This window comes from Hyperolius riggenbachi, chromosome 5 (assembly GCF_040937935.1).
Source record: "Hyperolius riggenbachi isolate aHypRig1 chromosome 5, aHypRig1.pri, whole genome shotgun sequence".
NCBI lineage: Eukaryota > Metazoa > Chordata > Amphibia > Anura > Hyperoliidae > Hyperolius > Hyperolius riggenbachi.
In genome coordinates this window covers 208,385,352-208,410,024 of record NC_090650.1, presented here as the reverse complement: position 1 = coordinate 208,410,024, position 24,673 = coordinate 208,385,352, and the positions used below count along the sequence as shown (strand labels likewise).

The 24,673-nt window shown below is 45.5% G+C and overlaps 1 protein-coding gene across 3 annotated transcripts in view; it reads right to left on the bottom strand.

The window, feature by feature from the left end:
- Positions 1 to 24,673, bottom strand: part of GALNT12 (polypeptide N-acetylgalactosaminyltransferase 12) — a 118,003-nt gene that overhangs the window by 68,595 nt on the left and 24,735 nt on the right. For all 3 annotated transcript variants that reach the window (XM_068236659.1, XM_068236660.1, XM_068236661.1), the window contains exons 2-3: positions 17,071 to 17,240; positions 3,233 to 3,422 (exon numbers count right to left, since the gene is read on the bottom strand). In XM_068236659.1, coding sequence (XP_068092760.1) covers positions 3,233 to 3,422; positions 17,071 to 17,240 — 360 coding nt within the window. The remainder of the gene's footprint in view (positions 1 to 3,232; positions 3,423 to 17,070; positions 17,241 to 24,673) is intronic.

Genomic DNA, 24,673 nt, shown 5'->3' with positions numbered 1-24,673 from the left:
AGAGTTTTTATTTGCAGTTTAAGATCTAATTTTAAAGATTTAATTATAAACAGCAGCAGTAACAGTCTGATATAAAACTAGCTTTATTCAGTTGCACAACAAACAGAAGTAATGACCACCTGAACTTTTCCGGACTAAGGAACCTTCGCCAAGATGTAGCTGGCAAAAAAGTAGCTGTCTGCCATTTGATATGAGTCAGCCTTTGGTTGCCAACAGTTTTAACCTCCTGAGCGGTATGCCCGACACTGTGTCGGGCAAGGAATTTTTGCTGAAAGCGGTATGCCCGACAGTGTCGGGCATGGCGCTCAGGGGGTTTCCCTAGCTACAGGAGCCCCACAGTATAAGTTAGATAGGTGTAGGGGCTCCTGTACAATGTAGCCAACATTAGCAATGTACAGTATAGTTCTCCCCACCCCCTGATCCCCCTCCAATGCAGCCGCTGCCCACTAGATACATACCCAGCCTCGTTCCACCGAGCGCCCCAGCCGGTCTGCACAGCTCCGCATATCTTCCGGTATGCGGAGGATGTGTGCTGAAGTCATGTGACGTCTGATGACTTCAGCCCCGATCCTCCGCATACCGGAAGATATGCGGAGCTGTGCAGACCGGCTGGGGCGCTCGCTGGAACGAGGCTGGGTATGAATCTAGTGGGCAGCGGCTGCATCGGGGGTATTAGGGGGGGTGGGGAGAACTTTACTGTACATTCCTAATGCTGGCTACATTGTACAGGAGCCCCTGCTCCTATCTAACTTATACTGTGGGGCTCCTGTACCTATCTACCCTATACTGGGGGGCACCTATCTACCCTGTACTGGGGGGGGGGGCACCTATCTACCTTATACTGGGGGGCACCTATCTACCCTATACTGGGGGGCACCTATATAGCCTCTACTGGGGGGCACCTATCTACCCTAAACTGGGGGGCACCCATCTACCCTATACTGGGGGGGCACCTACCTAGCCTAAACTGGGGGCACCTAGACCTGGCTACTTACCTGCAATAATCTGCAGGGGATTCCAAAGACATATGGGCACCACGCGGTGGGCTACTCAGGACAGGTTTTACATTGGGGGGGGCAGCAACGAGGCAACGGGCACGGCCAATTCCCGAACAATTTTATGATGAAATTTATCGGGAATCAACCTGCGGAGTATAGGCAGATTTGATTAGATAAAGATCTGTCTCTTGGTCGAATCTGCCCATCATCTCTATTGTATTAGTGCAGGTTGAGCAGCTGCAGCTTGGAAGTGTAAATGATCAGAGATTTGGGGGAGTAATTTTGAAATGTAGTTTCGATTTTGTGTTTCAAGCTTTTATTGGTCTCAAAATGTACACTAGACCCCCGCTTGACACATTTTGTTAGGTTACAGGAAAAAAAAAGTTATGAAAATTAATTGGATCACTTTTTGCTCAGAAATCCAGCAGAAACTGATTGCCAGGGAGGTTAAATAAGTTTGCAACTCAGTAATTTAGCTAAAGTATTAGGATTTAAGTCCAGAGAATATCAAAAGGCCTCTTTAATAGGACACCTGTGACTTAAAGGACAACTGAAGTGAGAAGACTATGTAGGCAGCCATTTTTATTTCATTTTAAACAATACCAGTTACCTGGAAGCCCTGCTGATCTGTTTGGCTGCAGAAGTGTCTGAACAACACCGGAAACAAGCATGCAGCTAATCTGTCAGATCTGACAATAATGTCAGAAACACCTGATATGCTGCATGCTTGTTCAGGGTATATGACTGAAAGTATTAGAGGCAGAGGATCAGCAGGGCTGCCAGGCAACTGGTATTGCTTAAAAGGAAATAAACATGGCAGCCTCCATATATTTCTCCTTTCAGTTGTCCTTTAAATGAAAAAAAAAAATCTGATACCCCTGGAGGAGGAAGACTCTGGATCCTAAAGAGGCTTCCCCCGTCCTCCTCTGCAGCGCCGATCCAGCGAGGGCTCCCCCAGAGAAACAGCAACCAAAACATTTACACCTGCGAGCTTTGCACAAGACAAAACAAACAGCATTTATAGCGCGCTTTTCTCCTGGTGGACTCAAAGCGCCAGAGCTGCAGCCACAAGGACACGCTCTATAGGCAGTAGCAGTGTTAGGGAGTCTTGCTCCTACTGAATAAGTGCTGGCTGAACAGAAAGAGCTGAGATTTGAACCCTGGTCTCATGTGTCAGAGACAGAGCCCTTAACCATTACACTATCCTGCTACAGAAATAGCTGAGCCCAATAGGGTCTGCAATACTGCGCAGGGTCTGCGCGTAAAGCAGACACGATCGGGCTTGGCTATTTCTGCCCGGAGGCCAAGCAGGAAGCTGACACTGCGCCTGCACGAGGGTTGCGGCAAGCAGATCTTCGGGGTCCCAGCGCTGGATCCCCTCTGATGAGGATGGGAGAAGCATCTTTAGCATCCAGAGGCTTCCCCCTCGGGACATTTTCTTTCCCTTAGGTACACTTAAAACTAACTTATATATACAAATTTTATATCCATCTTTTAATAAAACAATATATATGAAAGACTACTTGAGAAGCACCATACATTTTCATTTAAAAAAATTTAATTTTTTTTAAAATACACCAAAAACTTGAGCTGGCTACACACTCTATAGATATCCACCCAATGTTCCAAAGCAATTGATTCCTTTCTGAAAAGAATGATTCAGAAGGAATCAATTCCCTCCATAAGGGAATCTATTGAAAATCAATCAAACTGCAGAGTTGCACTGTTTGATGCAGTGCACAGATATAGGCCATTGATCTGCCCTGATTGTTTTACATTTTTCATCCTGTCTGATCAATACTTTTAATCGATTTTTAGTCAAAGATCAATCGATCTGACATTTTGGAGAACAGAGTCCCAGTAGATGAACCAAACTTGCAAGGAATCAAATGAGAAAATTGCAGGGCTGTGAAGTCGGTACAAAAATCATCAGACTCCAACTCCTACTCTTGACTCCTCAGTGTATGAAACTGCCCACTCCAACTCCAGGAACCAAAAATTGCTCTGACTCCTCAATACTGACTCCACAGACCTTGTAGGGCTATGGAGTGGGTTCAAAATTCATCCAACTCCTCAGTTTATGAAACCACCAACTCTGACTCCAGGTGCCCAAAAAAATGCTCCAACTCCTTGAATCCAACTTCACAGCCCTGGAAAATCGATGAGTATATGGCCACCTAACACACTTAAAAAATACAAAACATGCTTAATGTAATCTATATAGATTTGTGTACCTTTCCATAAGTGGCTCCAACCAACCATCATGGCACTCACAATGGCAATCAAGAAAAGTTAGGACTTCTCCTGTTGCTTTAGAAGCTCCTAGTAGCCGTGCTCGCACAAGTCCTTCTCTCTTGGTAGCACGGACCAGTCGCACCTTCTTCAGCGTAGACACATATTCTTGCAAAGGAGCCTTAAGATGCTCTACAATCACATTTTAATAACAGACAAATGAAATGTTGTAAAAATAACATGCAAGTCTAGATAACAAAAGAAAAACACTGAAACATATAATATGTATAAAGACCATTTACGATAAATATTTAGAAGCTTGTGTTAACTGTACACTTCAAAGTAAAAATATATGTACAGTACGCAAATAACAAAAAGATAAAAATAAGGAAACCTCCAGTTCAAACCTCTAGAGCAGCCTTTCTCAACCAGGGTTCCCTGGAAACCCATGGTTCCTCAAGGACATTGCAGGGTTCCTTGACATTTTTCCCTCCGATGAGAGTAGCCTCAGTTGCTGAGGTGAAAAAGTACCTCCTTGGCTCTTCTAAGAAGGACTTCATTAGGAATCAATACAATTATTGAACACATTGATGAAAAACAGTATGTTAGTGAGGCAGTATAATAAAGAACCCTATTACAGGGGAGCACAACAATTTTGGAAGCTACAATTAAAAACACTATCACAGGCTACAATAATAGGGATGTAAAAACAGAAAAAAACACAAACAACCGGGAGCCCCCAATAGTGTATTATTGATGATATAGAAAGTATAAATGTAATAGCAAACAGAGATATACTCACAAACATGGGTTGCCAAGTGTCAGGCAACCACTCTTAGCGCATATGGGGAAAATAAGCCTGTCCCCACTCAGGCTAAGAAGTCGCTCTCCGTAGTAGGAAAAAAGGGGTTTTCATACCCATCCACCAGGTGGATAACAATGTGTAATGGATACAGAGGCGCCAGCAGAATAAAAAAAACATGAAACGATTTAAAAACAGTAAAATCAGGGGGGTAAAGGTGGACTTACCTCCCCAGAAGGTCAAACACAACCAATGTGATTGGTAAAGACAAAATTTAATTTGTACTCCAAATAAAACAATTGCAACGCGTTTTGCGGGTCTCACACCTGCTTCCTCAGGCAAAATACAAAAAGGAGTAACTCAGCCGTTGTGCAGTTAGATGCAGCGCCTCTTCACAAATCGTTTCATGTTTTTTATTCTGCTGGCGCCTCTGTATCCATTGCGCTATAATAGGGAGTACTAGAGGGGAGGAACATAGAATGGGGTGAAACAAGGTAGCTGTCACAGTTACAAAAAGTTTTTAGCCACATATTTTTTTAACCTTCCTGGCGGTAAGCCCGTTCTTTACTTCCTAGTCGGCGCGGTTGGTGCCCTCCGAACCAGACATACTACACTGCACATGCACAGTATGTCTGTTTGGGCACCTTGCGAGTGCGCTCTACATCTGCACAATTTCCCACAAACACAGTAGTTTTATAAATATATATCATTAAGGTATCCTTTAAAACACTTGAACCCATTGAAAAATCAATTCACGTTTGTTCCTGCTTCAGCTGTAGTATTTTAATATTTTCTTTTTATTAAACTGAAACTAATATTTGTTCATATTCATAGTTCTCTAAAAGTTTTCTTGGGCAAGGGACAGGTTATTCATCCTTTGTACTCCTTTATTAGCAAAACTACTTTTGTCTAATTTCCTGACATTCTCACATGATCTTTTAACAGTTTGACTGTAACCCTTATATAGGAACCTTCTTTTTTAAGAATTTCTGTTTAGGTTTTCGAGCACTTGTCCTCAGTACAGCTTTTCTTTCATCTAAAACTCCCCACTTGGTACAATATATTACATAAGTAACTTTTATGGTGGCAGACCAGATCTGGTATCAACTTTTTTTCTTGTTCTTTTTTATATTTCAGTAATTACTTTGTCACTTCTCATTTTCATTGGTTAAAGGACATCCGAGGTGAAAATAAACTAATGAGATAAACAATTGTATCTGTCCTCCTCCTTCTAAAAATGACTCTTTTAGTTATCCCACTGTTTTATTTTATATTTGAATCAACTTTTTAAGTTTTTACTGTTTCATGGCCTCTTCTCATTGACACAATCATAGAAGTATGACAGAGCTAAAATCCATGAACTATTGATCCTTTGTAGTTCTTGCCTGCTCTCAGAAGCCATTCACTGACAGGAAAGTGTTTTATGGCTGCCATTCCTTATCAGTGAGGGTTATGCTATAGTCCGAGGCGGTCCCAAATCAGACAGAAACTGTCAATTTGCATACCTGATTTGTAACTCTTTCAGGCAGAGAAAGAAAAAAAGGAATGCAGTATAGTTATTTATGTGTTTGGCACTGTACATACACATGTCTTATGTCACATGTCACCTCGGATGTCCTATAAACTAAACAACCTGAAACTAGTGGGATGAAACTCCATATTAGGAGTCCTGACAAAGTGGTCATGTGGACCATGCCACACGTGGAGCCTCCCTTCGCCCTTACTCAATTGCTGCTATTGATCACTTTTGGACGCTATCCTGTATTATGTATGTATATCACAGTTCGCTTGCATTGCTTATCCTTATATGCATTGCTCATCATATGTACTTTACATCACATTGTTTATGAGTATATCCAGATTCCTGTAGTCACAATCTTTTGCATTTTATTACAGATTACATAAGCACTTAAGTGATTTTTACATCCCTTGGATTGTTGATCCCAGATGGTTATCTATTCATTCTACAGGGTTACTACTAATTGATAGGAGGTGCTGCACTTTGTTTCTTCATCCTCCCCATACGGTAATATTGTGTTGTTGAGTGTTGCTCTTGTTGTGCTATGTACATTGTTTTTAAATGGTTCTATGATTGTTATTGACAAAGTGTTTGAATAAAGACTATTTGCATTTACATATGGTAGTGCAGTCCATTTTTATCAGGATTTCCGTTTCTTCTCAATGTCAACTGGCAAGGTCTTTTTTTTTTTTCTGTTAACCCTACAGTGGTGAGAAGTTTAAAGTGAACCCGAGGTGAAAGTGATATGGAGACTGCCATATTTATTTCCTTTTTCTACTGTACTTGACCTCTATTTCATAAACCTTTTATTTTTAGTGTGACACTTTAAAACCCTAAAGATGGCCGCCAAGGCTAATGCGACCTCATCACTGCAGTGTTTCCAACCTAAAACATGGCCGCCACCAATGATGTGACTTTTTTTCTCCACACCTTACATTGTTTACAACCAAAAATATGGCCGCCACCTATGATGTGACCTTTTTCACTGCACTCTCCATACATGTATATTAGTTCCACCAAAGAAATGGCCGCCACCACTAATGTGACATTAACGTCGCACCCGCCCCCATTTTGTGTTTGGCTGGTGACCATGGGGACGTGTATTCTGCATGCGTGTCGCACTCCCATTGGCCACTTGCTAGACATAGCTTTTTTATATATAGAACTCAACATGAAGCCCGTCCTCACAGAGGCGCTCAAACACTTTATGGACCTGAACCAGGTAAGAGGCTACTCTTGGCAGAGAGCCCACTGATTGTTTTTTTTGTGTCTGCAAAGGATACATGACGTAGCACTTTAGACCCCTTCTATTGAATGTGATAAGCACTGCACTTTTGCCTATGAACAATCTTTTAAGCATTGCACTTTTATCCTATTGTCTAGTTTTTTGCACAGTCCAATTACTCCAAAAGGCAATATGATTCACATGATACTTTCTAGTTGCTTCGCATAAACTTGTATTCACACTTCTATATTTTTGAGCTAATGGTCCATATCTGTGGCTTATTGATATGCATGCTTGTAGATGCATGCAGTTTCCACAACACAAGGTTTTTTTTTTTTTCTTAAAAATACAGAGTTGCTTCACCTAAATTTGTATTCACATTTTTATATTTTTGAGCAAATGGTCCATATCTGTGGCTTAATGATATGCATGCTTGTAGATGCATGCAGTTTCCACAACACAAGGTTTTTTTATCTTAAAAATACCGAGTTGCTTCGCATAAATTTGTATTCACATTTTTATATTTTTGAGCTAATGGTCCATATCTGTGGTATATTGATTTGCATGCTTGTATCTGTTACAGTTTTATATGCTCCTGTACTGCCTGATGAAGCGGGATTGTTGACCGCGAAACGCGTTGCGATTTTATGGAGCTGTGAATAAATTGTATATTTTTTACTCTGCATTTGAGTATATGTCCACTACCAGAGGGAGGTAAGTCCACCTCGACTTCCCTCTTTTTATCATTTTTAGAACATTGTTTTACTCTGCTTGGCGCCTCTGTTCGTACATATTACAGCACGATTAAGTCCACCCCTGGTGGAGGGGTTCTTTCCCCATTTTCCTATCTACAGAGAGCGACTTTTATACCTGAGTGGGGTCAGGTACTAATACTCCCCACCTGCCTGTCAAGTGGTTACCTGATGGTAACAAACCTTTGTGAGTATAAGAACCTTTGACTTTACATTATATATTGAGCTTACCAGACAATATTGCACTATTGGGCTCTTGGTGTCCTCTGTTTTGTTTTTACAAGTTATTTCCTTTTAACTACATAAAGACCGCGTCACGCCGATAGGTGTAAACACGGCAGCTCCCCAGAACCGCGTAACGTCAATTCATGTTAAGTCCTGGAGGCGTGGTTTGCAGGGGATCGAGCATGCTGAAAGCTCTGTTCAGAGGGGGGATTCAATACATAATGAATACATAATTTGTATGGCTCTGCAGCAACCTATTAGCCACTTGCCGACCGCCCACTGCACATTGGCGGCGGCAAAGTGGCAGCCCCAGGACCACGTAATGCACATTGGCGTTGGGTCCTTGGACTCTTCCGGGCCGGGGATCGCGCGCATCCGCCGGCATTAGGCTCCGCCCACCCGCCGGCCATACGGAAGCGCCGGCGGGATGTTAACCCCCGATCTGCCTCATCCAAAGCGTATAATACGCTTTGTATTGTATACAAAGCGTATTATACAGGCTGCCTCCTGCCCTGGTGGTCCCAGTGTCTGAGGGACCACCAGGGAAGGCTGCAGCCACCCTAGTCTGCACCCAAACACACTGATCTGCCCCCCCCCCCTGCCCCCTGATCGCCCACAGCACCCCTCAGACCCCCCCTGCCCACCCCCCAGACCACTGTTTGCACCCAATCACCCCCCTAATCACCCATCAATCACTCCCTGTCACTATCTGTCAACGCTATTTTTTTTTAGTCCCTAAACTGCCCCCTGGGGACTCCTGATCACCTCCCCACCCCTCAGATTCTCCCCAGACCCCCCCCCCCCCCTGTGTACTGTACGTATCTATCCCCCCTGATCACCTGTCAATCACCTGTCAATCACCCCCTGTCACTGCCACCCATCAATCAGCCCCTAACCTTGCGAGCAATCTGACCACCCACCCACACCATTAGATCGCCTGCAGACGCGACGTCAGATCACCTCCCAAGTGCACTGTTTACATCTGTTCTCTCCTCTAAACACCCACTAATTACCCATCAATCACCCCCTATCACCACCTGTCACTGTTACCCATCAGATTAGACCCTAACCTGCCCCTTGCGGGCAACCAATCACCCGCCCACACGCTCAGATTGCCCTCAGACCCCCCCTTATCAATTCGCCAGTGCATTATTTACATCTGTTCTTCCCTGTAATAACCCACTGATCACCTGTCAATAACCTGTCAATCACCCATCAATCATGCCCTGTCACTGCCACCCATCAATCACCCCCTGTCACTGCCACCCATCAATCAGCCCCTAACCTGCCCCTTGCGGGGCAATCTGATCACCCACCCACACCATCAGATCGCCTGCAGACCTGCCGTCAGATCACCTCCTAAGTGCATTGTTTAGATCTGTTCTCTCCTCTAAACACCCACTAATTACCCATCAATCACCCCCTATCACCACCTGTCACTGTTACCCATCAGATTAGACCCTAATCTGCCCCTTGCGGGCACCCAATCACCCGCCCAAACGCTCAGATTGCCCTCAGACCCCCCTTATTAATTCGCCAGTGCATTATTTACATCTGTTATTCCCTGTAATAACCCAATGATCACCTGTCAATCACCTATCAATCACCCCCTGTCACTGCCACCCATCAATCACCCCCTGTCACTGCCACCCATCAATCACCCCCTGTCACTGCCACCCATCAATCAGCCCCTAACCTGCCCCTTGCGGGCAATCTGATCACCCACCCACACCATTAGATCGCATGCAGACCCGACGTCAGATCACCTCCCAAGTGCACTGTTTACATCTGTTCTCTCCTCTAAACACCCACTAATTACCCATCAATCACCCCCTATCACCACCTGTCACTGTTACCCATTAGATTAGACCCTAACCTGCCCCTTGCGGGCAACCAATCACCCGCCCACACGTTCAGATTGCCCTCAGACCCCCCCTTATCAATTCGCCAGTGCATTATTTACATCTGTTCTTCCCTGTAATAACCCACTGATCACCTGTCAATCACCTATAAATCACCCATCAATCACGCCCTATCACTGCCACCCATCAATCACCCCCTGTCACTGCCACCCATCAATCAGCCCCTAACCTGCCCCTTGCGGGCAATCTGATCACCCACCCACACCATCAGATCGCCTGCAGACCCGCCGTCAGATCACCTCCCAAGTGCATTGTTTACATCTGTTCTCTCCTCTAAACACCCACTAATTACCCATCAATCATACCCTGTCACCACCTGTCACAAGCTACCCATCAGATTAGACCCCTATCTGCCCCTAGGACACCCAATCAACCGCCCACACCCTCAGAACGCCCTCAGACCCCAGCCCTGATCACCTCGCCAGTGTATTGCTTGCATCTATTCCCTCCACTAATCACACCTTGAGACACCCATCAATCACCTCCTGTCACCACCTGTCACCCCCTAGCACACCTACCCATCAAATCAGGCCCTAATTTGCCCCGTGTGGGCTCCTGATCACTCGGCCAAACCCTCAGATCCCCCTCAGACCCCCTACCAATAACCTCCCCAGTGCATTGATTGCATCTATTTTCCCCTCTAACCACCCCCTTAGACACCCATCAATCACCTCCTGTCACCCCCTAGCACTCCTATCCATCAGATCAGGCCCAATACAACCTGTCATGTAAGAGGCCACCCTGTTTATGACCGGTTCCACAAAATTCGCCCCCTCATAGACCACCTGCCATCAAAATTTGCAGATGCTTATACCCCTGAACAGTAATTTTGAGACATTTGGTTTCCAGACTACTCACGGTTTTGGGCCCGTAAAATGCCAGGGCAGTATAGGAACTCCACAAGTGACCCCATTTTAGAAAAAAGACACCCCAAGGTATTCTGTTAGGTGTATGAAGCGTTCATAGAAAATTTTATTTTTTGTCAAAAGTTAGCAGAAATTGATTTTTATTGTTTTTTCACAGAGTTTCATTTTTCACTAACTTGTGACAAAAAATAAGATCTTCTATGAACTCTCCATACACCTAACATAATACCTTGGGGTGTCTTCTTTCTAAAATGGGGTCACTTGTGGCGTTCCTATACTGCCCTGGCATTTTAGGGGCCCTAAACAGTGAGGAGTAGTCTAGAAAACAAATGCCTCAAAATGACCAGTGAATAGGACGTTGGGCCCCTTAGCGCACCTAGGCTGCAAAAAAGTGTCACACATGTGATATCGCCGTACTCAGAAGATCTCTCTGTAAATGGACAAAAATCAAAACATTGTCATTTACAGAGATATCTCTCCCACCCAGCACGGGTATGTGTAAAAATACACCACAAAACACATTATACTACTTCTCCTGAGTACAGCGGTACCACATGTGTGGCACTTTTTTGCACCCTAACTGCGCTAAGGGGCCCAAAGTCCAATGAGTACCTTTAGGATTTCACAGGTCATTTTGCGACATTTGGTTTCAAGACTACTCCTCACGGTTTAGGGCCCCTAAAATCAGAGGCGTTTCTAGGGTCCTTGGAGATCGGGGGCACCTGTGGGCACCAGGTGGGGAGGTATATGCGGCGCGCGCAGCGGCAAAAATGGGCGTGACCATGAGGTGAGTGGGTGTGGCCATGGGTGGAGCCAAATGTACATGAACTTAGCAGCGGTGTAAGCTACAGATAACGGGCCTGCCCATCGAAATATTGGATGGAGCCCCCTGTCCTTTATTTAGATAACTTACACTCAGTATAGGCATAGATCAAAGATGTATACGCACATACAATTTTGATTGGTCAATCACTGACCCCCAATTTTACCACCCCCATGCAGTAAGTGGGCCAACAGACAATGAATTTTATGAACAGAGGTAAAATTGGCTAATCAAAATTGTATGTGTGTACCAGGTTTTAGAGCGAATACTGTACATACTGAAAGTAGCAGGGATCAGCATACAATATAGCTGGTTTACAATCAGTAAAGGCACAGAGTAACACCTTACACTGTACACACTGGAGGTAAATCAGCACACAGTGCAGGCACTAGAGAACAGCGTATACTGTACATACTGTAGGCAACAGAATTCAGCACACTGCAGCTAGCGTGCCACCGAAAAATGGGTGGGCCATGGACCAGAATATAGGTGTGGTAACGGGTGGAGACAAATTTACATGAACCTAGCAATGGTGGGACATTAGATTATGACAGTGGTGGCGAACCTTTTGGAGGCCGAGTGCCCAAAACTGCAACCCAAAAGTCCCTTATCTATCGCAAAGTGGCAACAGCAATTTAAACTAAATACTGTACAAACATTTTAACTCATACATGAACATTATGGAAAATCCAAGTTGAAAATAAACTGTGAAGATAAACAATTTCATCCATCCTACTCCTGAAAAATGTATTCAATTTTTTAGAACCTCACAGGTTTATTTTCTGTTTTAAAAAGCTAAAAAAGTAGGTTTAATGCTATTGTCTCATATGATAAGGATTCAGCTTTTCCCATAGTCTCGCAGTTAGCAATCATGTGACCCCAAACAAGACAAATTCAGCAATCATGAGGCCCCCAACAAATCATGAGGCCCCCAACAAGACACATTCAGCAATCATGAGGCCTCCAACAAATCATGAGGCCCCCAACAAGACAAATTCAGCAATCATGAGGCCCCCAACAAATCATGAGGCCCCCAACAAGACAAATTCAGCAATCTTGAGGCCCCCAACAAATCATAAGGCTCCCAACAAGACAAATTCAGCAGTCATGAGGCACATAAATAGACAGCATTTCACAGAATGCCCCCTTAATATGGTAGCCCCTCAAGTTAGGTAGTGAGTGACAGGGACCCCCAGGTTAGCTAGTGAGTGACAGGTGCCTCCAGTTAGGTAGTGAGTGACAGGGACCCCGATAGTGAGTGCCAGGGAGCCCCTTTAGGTAGTGAGTGAGTGCCAGGGAGCCAATTTAGGCAGTGAGTGAGTGCCAGGGAGCCCCTTTAGGCTCACTGCCTAAAGGGGCTCCCCTTTAGGCAGTGAGTGAGTGCCAGGGAGCCCCTTTAGGTAGTGAGTGAGTGCCAGGGAGCCCCTTTAGGCAGTGAGTGAGTGCCAGGGAGCCCCTTTAGGCAGTGAGTGAGTGCCAGGGAGCCCCTTTAGGCAGTGAGTGAGTGCCTGGGATCCCCTTTAGGCAGTGAGTGAGTGCCAGGGAGCCCCTTTAGGCAGTGAGTGAGTGCCAGGGAGCCCCTTTAGGCAGTGAGTGAGTGCCAGGGAGCCCCTTTAGGCAGTGAGTGAGTGCCAGGGAGCCCCTTTAGGCAGTGAGTGAGTGCCAGGGAGCCCCTTTAGGTAGTGAGTGAGTGCCAGGGAGCCCTTTTAGGTAGTGAGTGAGTGCCAGGGAGCCCCTTTAGGCAGTGAGTGAGTGCCAGGGAGCCCCTTTAGGCAGTGAGTGAGTGCCAGGGAGCCCCTTTAGGCAGTGAGTGAGTGCCAGGGAGCCCCTTTAGGCAGTGAGTGAGTGCCAGGGAGCCCCTTTAGGCAGTGAGTGAGTGCCAGGGAGCCCCTTTAGGCAGTGAGTGAGTGCCAGGGAGCCCCTTTAGGTAGTGAGTGCCAGGGAGCCCCTTTAGGTAGTCCTTTAGGTAGTGAGTGAGTGGCCAGTGCCAGGAAGCTCCTTTAGGCAGTGAGTGAGTGCCAGGGAGCCCCTTTAGGCAGTGAGTGAGTGCCAGGGAGCCCCTTTAGGCAGTGAGTGAGTGGCCAGTGCCAGGGAGCCCCTTTAGGCAGTGAGTGAGTGCCAGGGAGCCCCTTTAGGCAGTGAGTGAGTGCCAGGTAGCCCCTTTAGGTAGTGAGTGAGTGCCAGGGAGCCCCTTTAGGTAGTGAGTGAGTGCCAGGGAGCCCCTTTACGTAGTGAGTGAGTGACAGGGAGCCCCTTTAGGTAGTGAGTGACAGGGAGCCCCTTTAGGTAGTGAGTGAGTGACAGGGAGGCCCCTTTAGGAAGTGAGTGAGTGACAGGGAGCCCCTTTAGGTAGTGAGTAAATGACAGGGAGGCCCCTTTAGGAAGTGAGTGAGTGACAGGGAGCCCCTTTAGGAAGTGAGTGAGTGACAGGGAGGCCCCTTTAGGAAGTGAGTGAGTGATAGGGAGGCCCTTTAGGTAGTGAGTGAGTGACAGGGAGGCCCCCCCTCTAACCGCCGCCGCTCCCCCCTCACCTGGTGGTGGTCTGGCAGGCACTGGCAGTAGGCGCACTGCACACAAACTTCAGAGGCACTGTGGGGGCCGGGGGGCACCGGCTGGGTGAGGCAGACTGAGGCGGCCGTCGGCGAAGCCTGAGGCGGCGGCCAGATGGTGGTGCGGCGCCGTGGTCTGGTCTGCTGCTCTGTGGTGGAGGAGGCGTGGAGCAGTCTGGCGGCAGAGCGAGCGGATGCTTTGGCAGGTGGGGAAGCCGGTGCCGCCAATATGACGCCATGTGCTGCCTTCTTGCCTGGGTCAGACTCCGTGCAGGGGGCGGAGCTAGTCACGCTCCATGGCTCCAGCCCCCTGCCTTTCAATTGAATGCCACGCCCCCTGCCAGGTGCTCCTCTGCTTCTGATTGGAGCAAGGGCGGCAGGGGGGCGGATCAAGGCAGCGTATGCTGCCTGTCACTTTTCAAGTTGATGTCGGGAGCCGGAAATGTGAGCGGCCGCCGTATCGAGCGAACGGCGGCCGCATTGGCTCATAACTTGTGCGGCTGACTGTGCCCAATGCCCATACATTCGGGGCACCTGTGTTGGGCACCCCCATAACCAGATCAGGGGCACCCTACGCCAGGTTCGTGGCACGGGCCAAGATTGAACAGCGCTAGGAACGCCCCTGCCTAAAATGCCAGGGCAGTATAGGAACCCCACAAATGACCCCATTTTAGAAAGAAGACACCCCAAGGTATTCCGTTAGGAGTATGGTGAGTTCATAGAAGATTTTATTTTTTGTCACAAGTTAGCGGAAAATGACACTTTGTGAAAAAAAAACAATTAAAATCAATTTCTGCTTACTTGTGACAAAAAAATAAAATCTTCTATGAACTCACCATACTCCTAATGGAATACCTTGGGGTGTCTTCTTTCTAAAATGGGGTCATTTGTGGGGTTCCTATACTGCCCTGGCATTTTAGGGGCCCTAAACCATGAGGAGTAGTCTTGAAACCAAATGTCGCAAAATGACCTGTGAAATCCTAAAGGTACTCATTGGACTTTGGGCCCCTTAGCGCAGTTAGGGTGCAAAAAAGTGCCACACATGTGGTATCGCCGTACTCAGGAGAAGTAGTATAATGTGTTTTGGGGTGTATTTTTACACATACCCATGCTGAGTGGGAGAAATATCTCTGTAAATGGACAATTGTGTGTAAAAAAAAAAATCAAACAATTGTCATTTTCAGAGTCCAATGAGCACCTTTAGGCTTTACAGGGGTGCTTACAATTTAGCACCCCCCAAAATGCCAGGACAGTAAACACACCCCACAAATGACCCCATTTTGGAAAGTAGACACTTCAAGGTATTCAGAGAGTAGCATAGTGAGTCTGTGGCAGATTTCATTTTTTTTTTTTCGCAAGTTAGAAGAATGGAAACTTTTTTTTTTTTTGTCACAAAGTGTCATTTTCCGCTAACTTGTGACAAAAAATAAAATCTATGAACTCACCATGCCACTCAGTGAATACTTTGGGATGTCTTCTTTCCAAAATGAGGTCATTTGGAGGGTATTTATAACATCCTGGAATTCTAGCACCTCATGAAACATGACAGGTGCTCAGAAAAGTCAGAGATGCTTCAAACTGGGGAAATTCACTTTTTGCACCATAGTTTGTAAACACTATAACTTTTACCCAAACCAATAAATATAGGCTGAATGGGTTTTTTTTAATCAAAAACACGTTTGTCCACATTTTTCGTGCTGCATGTATACAGAAATTTTACTTTATTTGAAAAATGTCAGCACAGAAAGTTAAAAAAAAACATTTTTTTGACAGAATTCATGTCTTTTTTGATGAATATAATAAAAAGTAAAAATCGCAGCAGCAATCAAATAGCAACAAAAGAAAGCTGTATTAGTGACAAGAAAAGGAGGTAAAATTCATTTAGGTGGTAGGTTGTATGAGCGAGCAATAAACCATTAAAGCTGCAGTGGTCTGAATGGAAAAAAAGGCTCTGGTCCTTAAAGAGACACTGAAGCGAAAAAAAAATGATGATATTATGATTTGTATGTGTAGCACAGCTAAGAAATAAAACATTAAGATCAGATACATCAGTGTAATTGTTTCCAGTACAGGAAGAGTTGAGAAACTCCAGTTGTTATCTCTATGCAAACAAGCCATTAAGCTCTCCGACCAAGTTCGTGGAGAGGGCTGTTATCTGACTTTTATTATCTCAACTGTAATTGAACTGTTTACTTTTCCTCTGCTAGAGGAGATGTCATTACTTCACAGACTGCTCTGAAAAACTCATTTTGAATGCTGAGTGTTGTGTAATCTGCACATATTATAGAATAATGCAATGTTAGAAAAAACACTATATACCTAAAAATAAAAGTATGAGAATATTTTCTTTGCTGCTAATCTTCTAGTAATTATTCATAGTACACAACCAATTCACAATATTATATTTTTTTTTTCGCTTCAGTGTCTCTTTAAGGGGTTTTATGACTGCAGTCCTTAAGTGGTTAAAGCTGCAGAGCCCTGAATTGCAAAAAATAGCCTGGTCACTAGGGGGGGTGTAAGTCTATGGGCCTCACGTGGTTAAACAATACTAGTTGCCTGGCAGCCCTGCTGATCTATTTGGCTGCAGTAGTGTCTTAATAACTCCAGAAACAAGCATGCAGATAATCTTGGCAGATCTGACAATAATGTCAGAAATACCTGATCTGCATATGCTTGTTCAAGGTCTAGGGCTGAAAGTATTAGAGGCAGAGGATCAGCAGGACAGCCAGGCAACTGGTATTGCTTAAAAGGAAATAAATATGGCAGCCTCTGTATCACTCTAATTTTGGGTTCACTTGAAGGCTACATTCACAGTGAGTGTGGTGTTCCATGTGACAGCAGGAAGGCAACATAGCAGAGTGTGAAAGCGGCGCCACACGTTAGTCACACATTGCGTCACATACAGTGCTGCCGTTGAAGCGCACATTTTGCAGTAACACACAGTATTTGGTGCATTGTGATGCTGCACGCCGTTACACTGCAACACATCCACTGCACTGTGAATGAAGCATAAGTGGAGCACTGCAGGGCAGCTAGCCACATTACAAAGCAGCCATTATGCCGCATTGCAATGCACCACTGTAAACGTAGCCTTACACCTTGTCTCATGGAAGTAATGTCTGTGTTCACTTATAACAAAAACTTTTAACAAAAATACCTTTTTCACTATAATCATCGACAAGAATAATCTCTTCAAGAAGGATATCTGGAGAACTATACAGGATACTGTGCACTGTTCGCAAGAGAGTTGACCAGGCCTCATTGTAAAAAGCAATGACGACTGACGTTGTGGGTAATCTACGATAATCATATTTCACTTTTCCACACCTGTGAACAGAAAAAAAAACGTGTTGTGAGATTATATCTCTACTAACCTCACACAATGCCACACCAATCAAAGCCTGCTCTTTTCAAACTACAAACATAGCTTGCTAAATCCACACATTTTAAGTTTAAGCTTCTCAGGAATTCACAGATATTGAACAAATCACCACCAAGACACCACTCCAAACTTTACAAATATCCACTACCATGCTAAAAGACACATGAAACGGAGCATGCCATTTTTTTTTTATTTACAGGACCATTCCAGCGAAAAAAGTAAGCAGTTAAAATCTGACAGGACCGACTAGTCCATCGCCTCATAGTGGATTCACAGGGTTTTCTTTGTTTTCAAAGGCATTTCCTGAACGGCAGTTTAGCTGCCAAAATAGTAAGATACCAGCCAGCCTCCCTACTCCCTTGCACACTCTTTTGTCAGTTATGCTAGGTACACACCATACAATTTTCTGTTAGATTTACCTGCCAGATTGATTATTTTCAACATGTTCAATCTGAATTTCGATCGATTTTTCGATTTTCTGATCTCTTTTTAATCCTTTTTTTCGAACTTTTTTAATCTATTTACCTAGAATTGAATGAAAATCGTTCGAAAAAAACAATTCAAAAACTATCTGGAAAGATTGGTGTAGCAACCCAGACATCTGATTATTGTGTAATCTGCAGTATCACCAATAATACAGACACTATACCTGATTATGTGATGATCTGCAGAATCACCAATAATACAAGTATAGCTAACAGATATACTGAGTGGAGGAGCTGGTGGGTACTATCTGAAGCACCTCAACAGTGACAAAGGCTCACTGGTGAGTAGAGTGGTCAGACAGGCTAGGATCGGTAACAGACAGTCAGAGATAATACAAAATCGGCAGGCAAGAGGGTAGTGATATTCAGGCAGAGTCAGTAACAGAATCAGATGGGCAGAAGTACAGAATCGATAAGCAAGAGCAAAGGTCAGAGGAGAGCCAGAGTCATACACAGAATATAAAGTAATAAACAATAATTCAATAATCCTAGTCTTGTGTGAAATCCCCAGTTTCCTCCTGGATCAAAACACACCGGATACTGTCTAAGGTCTGAGCGCTCACACAGAGTATTCGCAACAGCAGACAGGTTGCGAGTGATTCCCGAAGGCTTAAGAAGCAGAGGAGACCCCACGGCCGCGCCCACTCCAATCAGCCAATCTGGAGCGCCGTGAGTCTCCTCTGACGTCAGCCGACTGGCCGGTCAGCTGACGTGCCTCCTCCCAGCATAAAGGTCCTGTCTGTGCGCGCGCCCGCGCGATACAGCAACCCTATGAGCAACTGACAATCCCGTCCTCGGCGTGCTACATGCCAGAGGAACGGGTGAGCCACCCGCCACAGAAACCGAGGCAGCTGCGGAAGCACCCTGCGTGCCCGCAGCTGCATCTTCCAGGGACATTACACTATCGGAAAATAGGAAAAAAAGAGGGGTAGGCTCTTCAACAGGAGCACAGGCAATACAAGAAAAAAAATCTGGTAGAGATAAAAGTTTCCTGCTGGTTTTATTTTTCCTTTTTTTTTTTTTCTCCCCGTGGAGCCTTTTTCTGATTGGTTGCGGCTTCCTCCTGGGGGCGGATGACGCAAACGCTAGCCTGATTGGTTGGCCGCGTGTTGCGTATTTAGGTAAGGCAGTGACGCTAGCCCAGCCACGCCTCCCTTTGAAAAAGCCGGAAGAGCCGGCGAAACATGTTAGGGCGGTCGGCGTGGCTCCGACACCCTGGATGCTGCCTGTATCAGCCACCCGCTGCTCCCTACTGGTTGTGGCCGATCATCGCCGGATGGCTTCTGTTCTTGCTGGATCTCGTTAAGTTGCCGCTTTGCACCTCTGGGACTTGACACCCCGCTGTGGGCATCGACACTTTTGCATGTTGCTGGATGCTGCTGCACGGTTGGTTGATCTGTGTCCATACAGCCCCAGCACTCAAGCGTCAACATACTTACAAGCTGATTCACCCGTCCAGACGGGTTCTGTCTCCTCATATAACTCCAGCGGTAGGTTGTAGGACTGCACTGAATTGTACTGAATTGAATCCGGTCACTTCAGGAGCTGGTACAGTATGCTTTCTACTGCTGATGCATGAACAATATGGTCTTCTATGGGCATGATACGGTTTACTGAACCAAATGCAATCTATGCTGTCTTGTTTCTCTGGGGTTGCTGCAGCTTACTAACCGCAAATCTTAAGCTGGACTAATGAACATTGCATGCTATTGCTGGCTTGGCATATCCATCAATATTTTGGGATCCCTGATCACATTAGGTGATCTCAGCCAGGAATGGATGAATGTGGATGGGTGCAGTGGGTGAATGCTGATTTACCGGCAGTACTGTACAGGTGTATTTGTGTTTTTTAAAATTTGAACTTATGATTAATAAAGATATTTTCTACTTTTATAAATCTTATTGTGGTAACTTTCTGCACATGCCTTCCAAACCCCAAGTTCCCTTGAATTTTACGTCATTTGTTTTCTGGGGGGCAGTGCAGAAATATGTATAGATATAATTCGGTGGTGTCGCTTGTTCCCACCAAGGGATAAATACCTTTTTTGAATAGGTTAATTGGAGTCTTAGCTCCGGGTCTAGCGACTTATACCGTTTTTTGTTGAGCTGTATTCGTTGATTCAGCGTGATCAGAAACTCTTGAGAGATCGCGTGGCATACAGGACAGGATCTGCTTACAGGTGGGGATACCGTCCCCCCAAACCGATAAAACCAAGGGGTGCGAAACCAGCCCCGATACAACCTCCATCTGAAGGAGGGGTTGCGGTTGAGTCCAACTCCTCTGTGGCAAGTGGGAGCTCGATTGCAACCAGTGACTCCACAGTTTCCAAAAAGAGCCCTAAAAAATACGACACAAGGTCAAATAATCGAAACAAACAGCAGGAGAAGAACAATAATAAAAATCCTAAAGGTGCTCCGGTAGGCGGAGCATGTGGTGGAACTTTGGACTCAGCCCCGGGAGAGGAGATGGGCGATGGGCCATCTTTGGGACCCTCGTCCTTGCGTTTTTTGGGGCAGTTGGGCTGAGCGGGGAGGGCGCACCCGTCGAGACCAAATCCAGTAACATCTCAGATGAATTACGGGTTGTTAATCTCACAGGCGAGGCTCTTCCAACATCTATACAAAATCTTCTGGCCAAGGGCCTTGGATTCAGTCCGACTTATAATTTTAATATCTTTGAGGTATCGACCGATATACATATTTTTGGACGTAAAATCCTTATGAAATTATTAAGTACAAGTTCCTCTCAGAGGGACATACGGTCAGTGCCTCAAATTGTTTTGTCGGAACAAGATAGACAGGCCCTGGCAGATTTAGTGGACTTCCAAAGTGGGGTGGCTGCTGAGGATGAAACCCTGACCGATTTGATTGATATGCCGGATATCTTGCCTGTGGGATACCAACCCTCATTGATGGATTTAGAGTTAAGAAATAGGTTTCGTTGGTTTCCGCCCTTTTCAGTCAGCCCGAGTCTAAAGACATTTATTTTGGTGGTTGAAAGGGATCTGCTGCGCCTTTCATACAGGACCTCTGGTCTCTGTAATTTGTCATCTGAGGAGTTGGAGGCTTTGGAGGAGTTGAGGAGTTGAGGGTGCAGACTAGGTGGGAGATCAAGTCTCACAGGCTGTGAAGCAGGTAACATCTCTCTGCTCTCTCTCCCTTCTGGAGATCAGCATCATCTACAGCACAAACCATCATCTGCAGCACAAGAACCATCATCTGCAGCCCAGACCAAGTACGATGGCGGCGCGCACAGACGCAGCGGCTTCATGCTACCCACATTGGTGCTCTCTTCTATTAATTTTCTTCCTACTGACCTTCACCGCCTTACAAGCAAAGGCCAGCATCCACTACAAACGCCAGGAGCTTCTACAGATCGGATCAAGCAGCACAGGAGATTACTTTAACACGGAATCAATACCGCAGGAGATTCTTAGATCCCCGGGTCTTTCGTTAACCACTGCTATCCTCGGAAATAGACGGGGCAGAAAGCGAAGCAAGAGGAAACAAAAGAGAGGTAAGCGATCAGGACTGCTAACTAGACTGAGAGCTACTCCACATAAAACCCCTCTTCCTAGCGCACTGCTTGCAAATGTGAGATCCCTCGCAAATAAAATGGATAAGCTCCGACTGGATATCTCCACGTATAAAACTATGAGATACTGTTGCCTTTTGATTTTTTCGGAGACATGGCTGGACCCCTCCATACCAGACGCTGCAGTTGAGCTTGCAGGTCACACGCTTCACCGTGCTGATCGAACGCATGATTCTGGCAAGAAAACAGGTGGAGGACTTTGTGTTTATATCAATAATGCTTGGTGCACTAACGTAACCATAATCAACAAGTCTTGTTCACCTGATGTGGAATATTTAATGCTGAGATGTCGACCGTTTTACCTACCCAGGGAACATACAGTTATTATAATTATGGCAGTACACATTCCACCTCATGCCAATACTAAGTCAGCAAATGAACAACTGTTTGATATCATTAGTAAGCAACAGAATTTACACCCTGATGCAATTTTCATCATTGCTGGAGATTTTAACCAAACAAATCTTAAGAAGGTATTTCCCGACTTCCGGTTCCGGCGCCTGTATGGGAGGAAGCAAGTAGCTGAGCTCTGTTAAGCCAGGCAGCCCGCGGCGGTGAAAAACCTACTCACACACCCGAGGATAGCATCACCGGGTGGCCCACAGTCTCCCGACCACGGAGACATCATCCATGGACCGCTACCTCACCCGCTCCACCAACGCGCGAGGTGAAACAGCGCAGCAAACACCACGAGGCAAGATGGCGCCTGGCACAGGGAAGCGCGGCTCCCGTCACGACTCCCAGGCCTCACAACCTGACTGGGGAGAGGACTCTGATGCACCCTCGGAAGACGGTAGGAGAGCCCCACCATCTCTAAACTATAAAGCCCTGGCCAAAGAAATGATGAAACATCTCACCCCAGACCTGGAAGCTGCAGTGGGGAAAGCTGTCTCCAAGGCCTTATCGTCCATTACTAAAGAGTTGCAGAAACACTCTGCCAGGCTAGATGATGCTGACCAACGCATTGCACAATGCGAAGGAGATCTAGACAAAGCATTCAACAAGATAGACTATCTTACTAAACAGAATGTTATCTCCCACGATCGCATTGAGGATCTGGAAAACAGATCAAGGCGGAATAACCTCCGCGTGGTGGGTCTGCCCGAGCATATACGCCCAGATACGCTACCTGAGTTTTGTGAGGTCACCCTTCCCCAGCTACTATCCCTGGAAGGGAACTTCAAAGTGGAAAGAGCCCACAGAGTAGGCCCACCTAAGTCGGAATCCGCGAAAGCTACCCCACGACTAGTCATGGTCCGCTATTTAGATTACAATGCGAAAGCCAAGATCCTCAGAGCGTTCAAGTCTCTAAAACAACCGCTACTCCAGCAAGATAAAACCATCAGGTTATTCAATGATTATTCCTACGAAGTTTCCCAGAGACGCCAGACCTTCACCAAAGCCTGTTCCTTTCTTGCCTTAAGAAACATCAAATTCTCTCTCCTATACCCGGCCACTCTTAAAATAATGGAGGACGACGAGAAATTCCGCATCTTCAAAAATCCCAAAGACGCGGATTCTTACCTCCGTGCGCGATTCTCCTCTCCCAATCGGAAAGCCGCCTCTCCAGCGCCGCAGTCAAGAGATGATGATGATGATCCTGCGTGATTTTTAGCCCATCTGCTCAGGTCCAAGAGCACTGCTGCGGTCTGAGGGATCTCCCTCTCTGGCTTCGGATGCGAGGAAGCTTTGGAGCTACAGGGAAGAAGAGAAGTCCATGCTTCCGCATATTTTCTTAGTTCTTGTTATTCTAAGGAAGTTGGATTTGCTCCCTCCAACTATACCTCACTATCTTCAGCCACCATACGCTTTTATTTGGCGTAGGAAATCAATACTAAACTGTTGGAGCATAAGTTCTTCTTTTGGTTCCTGTATTTTTACTTCTATTTTTACTTTTATTTTTGGGTTGCTCTCTCTGGGGTTTGTTGTTCTCAATACATGGATTATGTCATTACTCATTATGCATATCTGTCTGTTCTTATCTGCTATACACTGCTCGCCACCATATACTCACTTTTTTGAAACACCCATAATATGAAAGTGATTTCTTGGAATGTCAAGGGTTTGAGGTCCCCTGTAAAACGAGCACAAGTTATACGACATTTTAAGCATAGTAATGCTGACATTGCTCTTTTGCAGGAGACACACCTGGGGGCCCAGGAAATACAATTCATGAACAAGAAATGGGTCTCCAAATGCTTTGGCTCCCCAGCTATCAATAAGAAAGCGGGAGTCCTTATACTAGTTAGTAAAAAAATTAACGCTTCAGTTGATCATATTTTCAATGATAAGGAGGGTAGATGTGTGGCGATCAGAATCAACTTTCCTGACGATCCTCTAATCATATTTAATGTATATGGTCCCCAAGAGGGGAAAAATAATTACTTCAAGCAAATTCACACCCAAATACTTGCTATCAATCCCCAACAAATGCTAATGGGGGGAGACTTCAATGATGTCATGCATACACTCGAAGATAGGAAGCTAAAGACACCCAAAATCACCCCAGGTCCAGCCAAACCCACCCCCTTATCTGAGCTCGCTAACTCCTTATCCCTACAAGACACTTGGAGATATCTCCATCCCTATGACAGAGAGTATTCTTTTTATTCTTCCCCACACGAATCCTTCTCCAGGATAGATTATCTATTCCTATCAGCATCACTTTGCTCCAGATTGGAGTCGGCTGAAATAATGGATCTCGTTGTATCTGACCACTCCCCTATATCTATAAATCTCCTAGAACATACACCCAGAGGAACTGACTATATCTGGCGATTTCCCTCCCACCTATACAATGATGAAGAATTTCACTCTTTACTTCAATCTTGGTGGCTGGAATACAAAGAAGATAACTCCCAACATCAAAAAGATCCCCATTTATTCTGGGACACAGCTAAAGCTGTGCTCAGAGGTCGAATTTTAGCTCACACAAGCTCCAAGAAACGTTTAGCGCTCCAAAAATATAACCAACAATTACAACTCACTAGACAAGCCTATATCCAATATAAGCAATCTCCCTCCCCTCACCGCAGAGCACAATGGCTAAAAGCCAAAGCTCTAACAGACAAGTGGCTGAAATTGAGAGAAACCTTCACCAGACCATATCAGGCCCTCAAATTTTTTAAATTTGGCAATAAAGCCGGGAAGCTCCTAGCCACCTTAGCAAAGAGTAGATTTGCCCCATCTCCCATATCAATGCTCCAAAATGACCTTGGAGAGCTCAAGCACCACCCAAAAGACATCAACGATATCTTCTCTAAGTTTTTCAAGAAACTCTATTCTTCTCCCGCTTCGG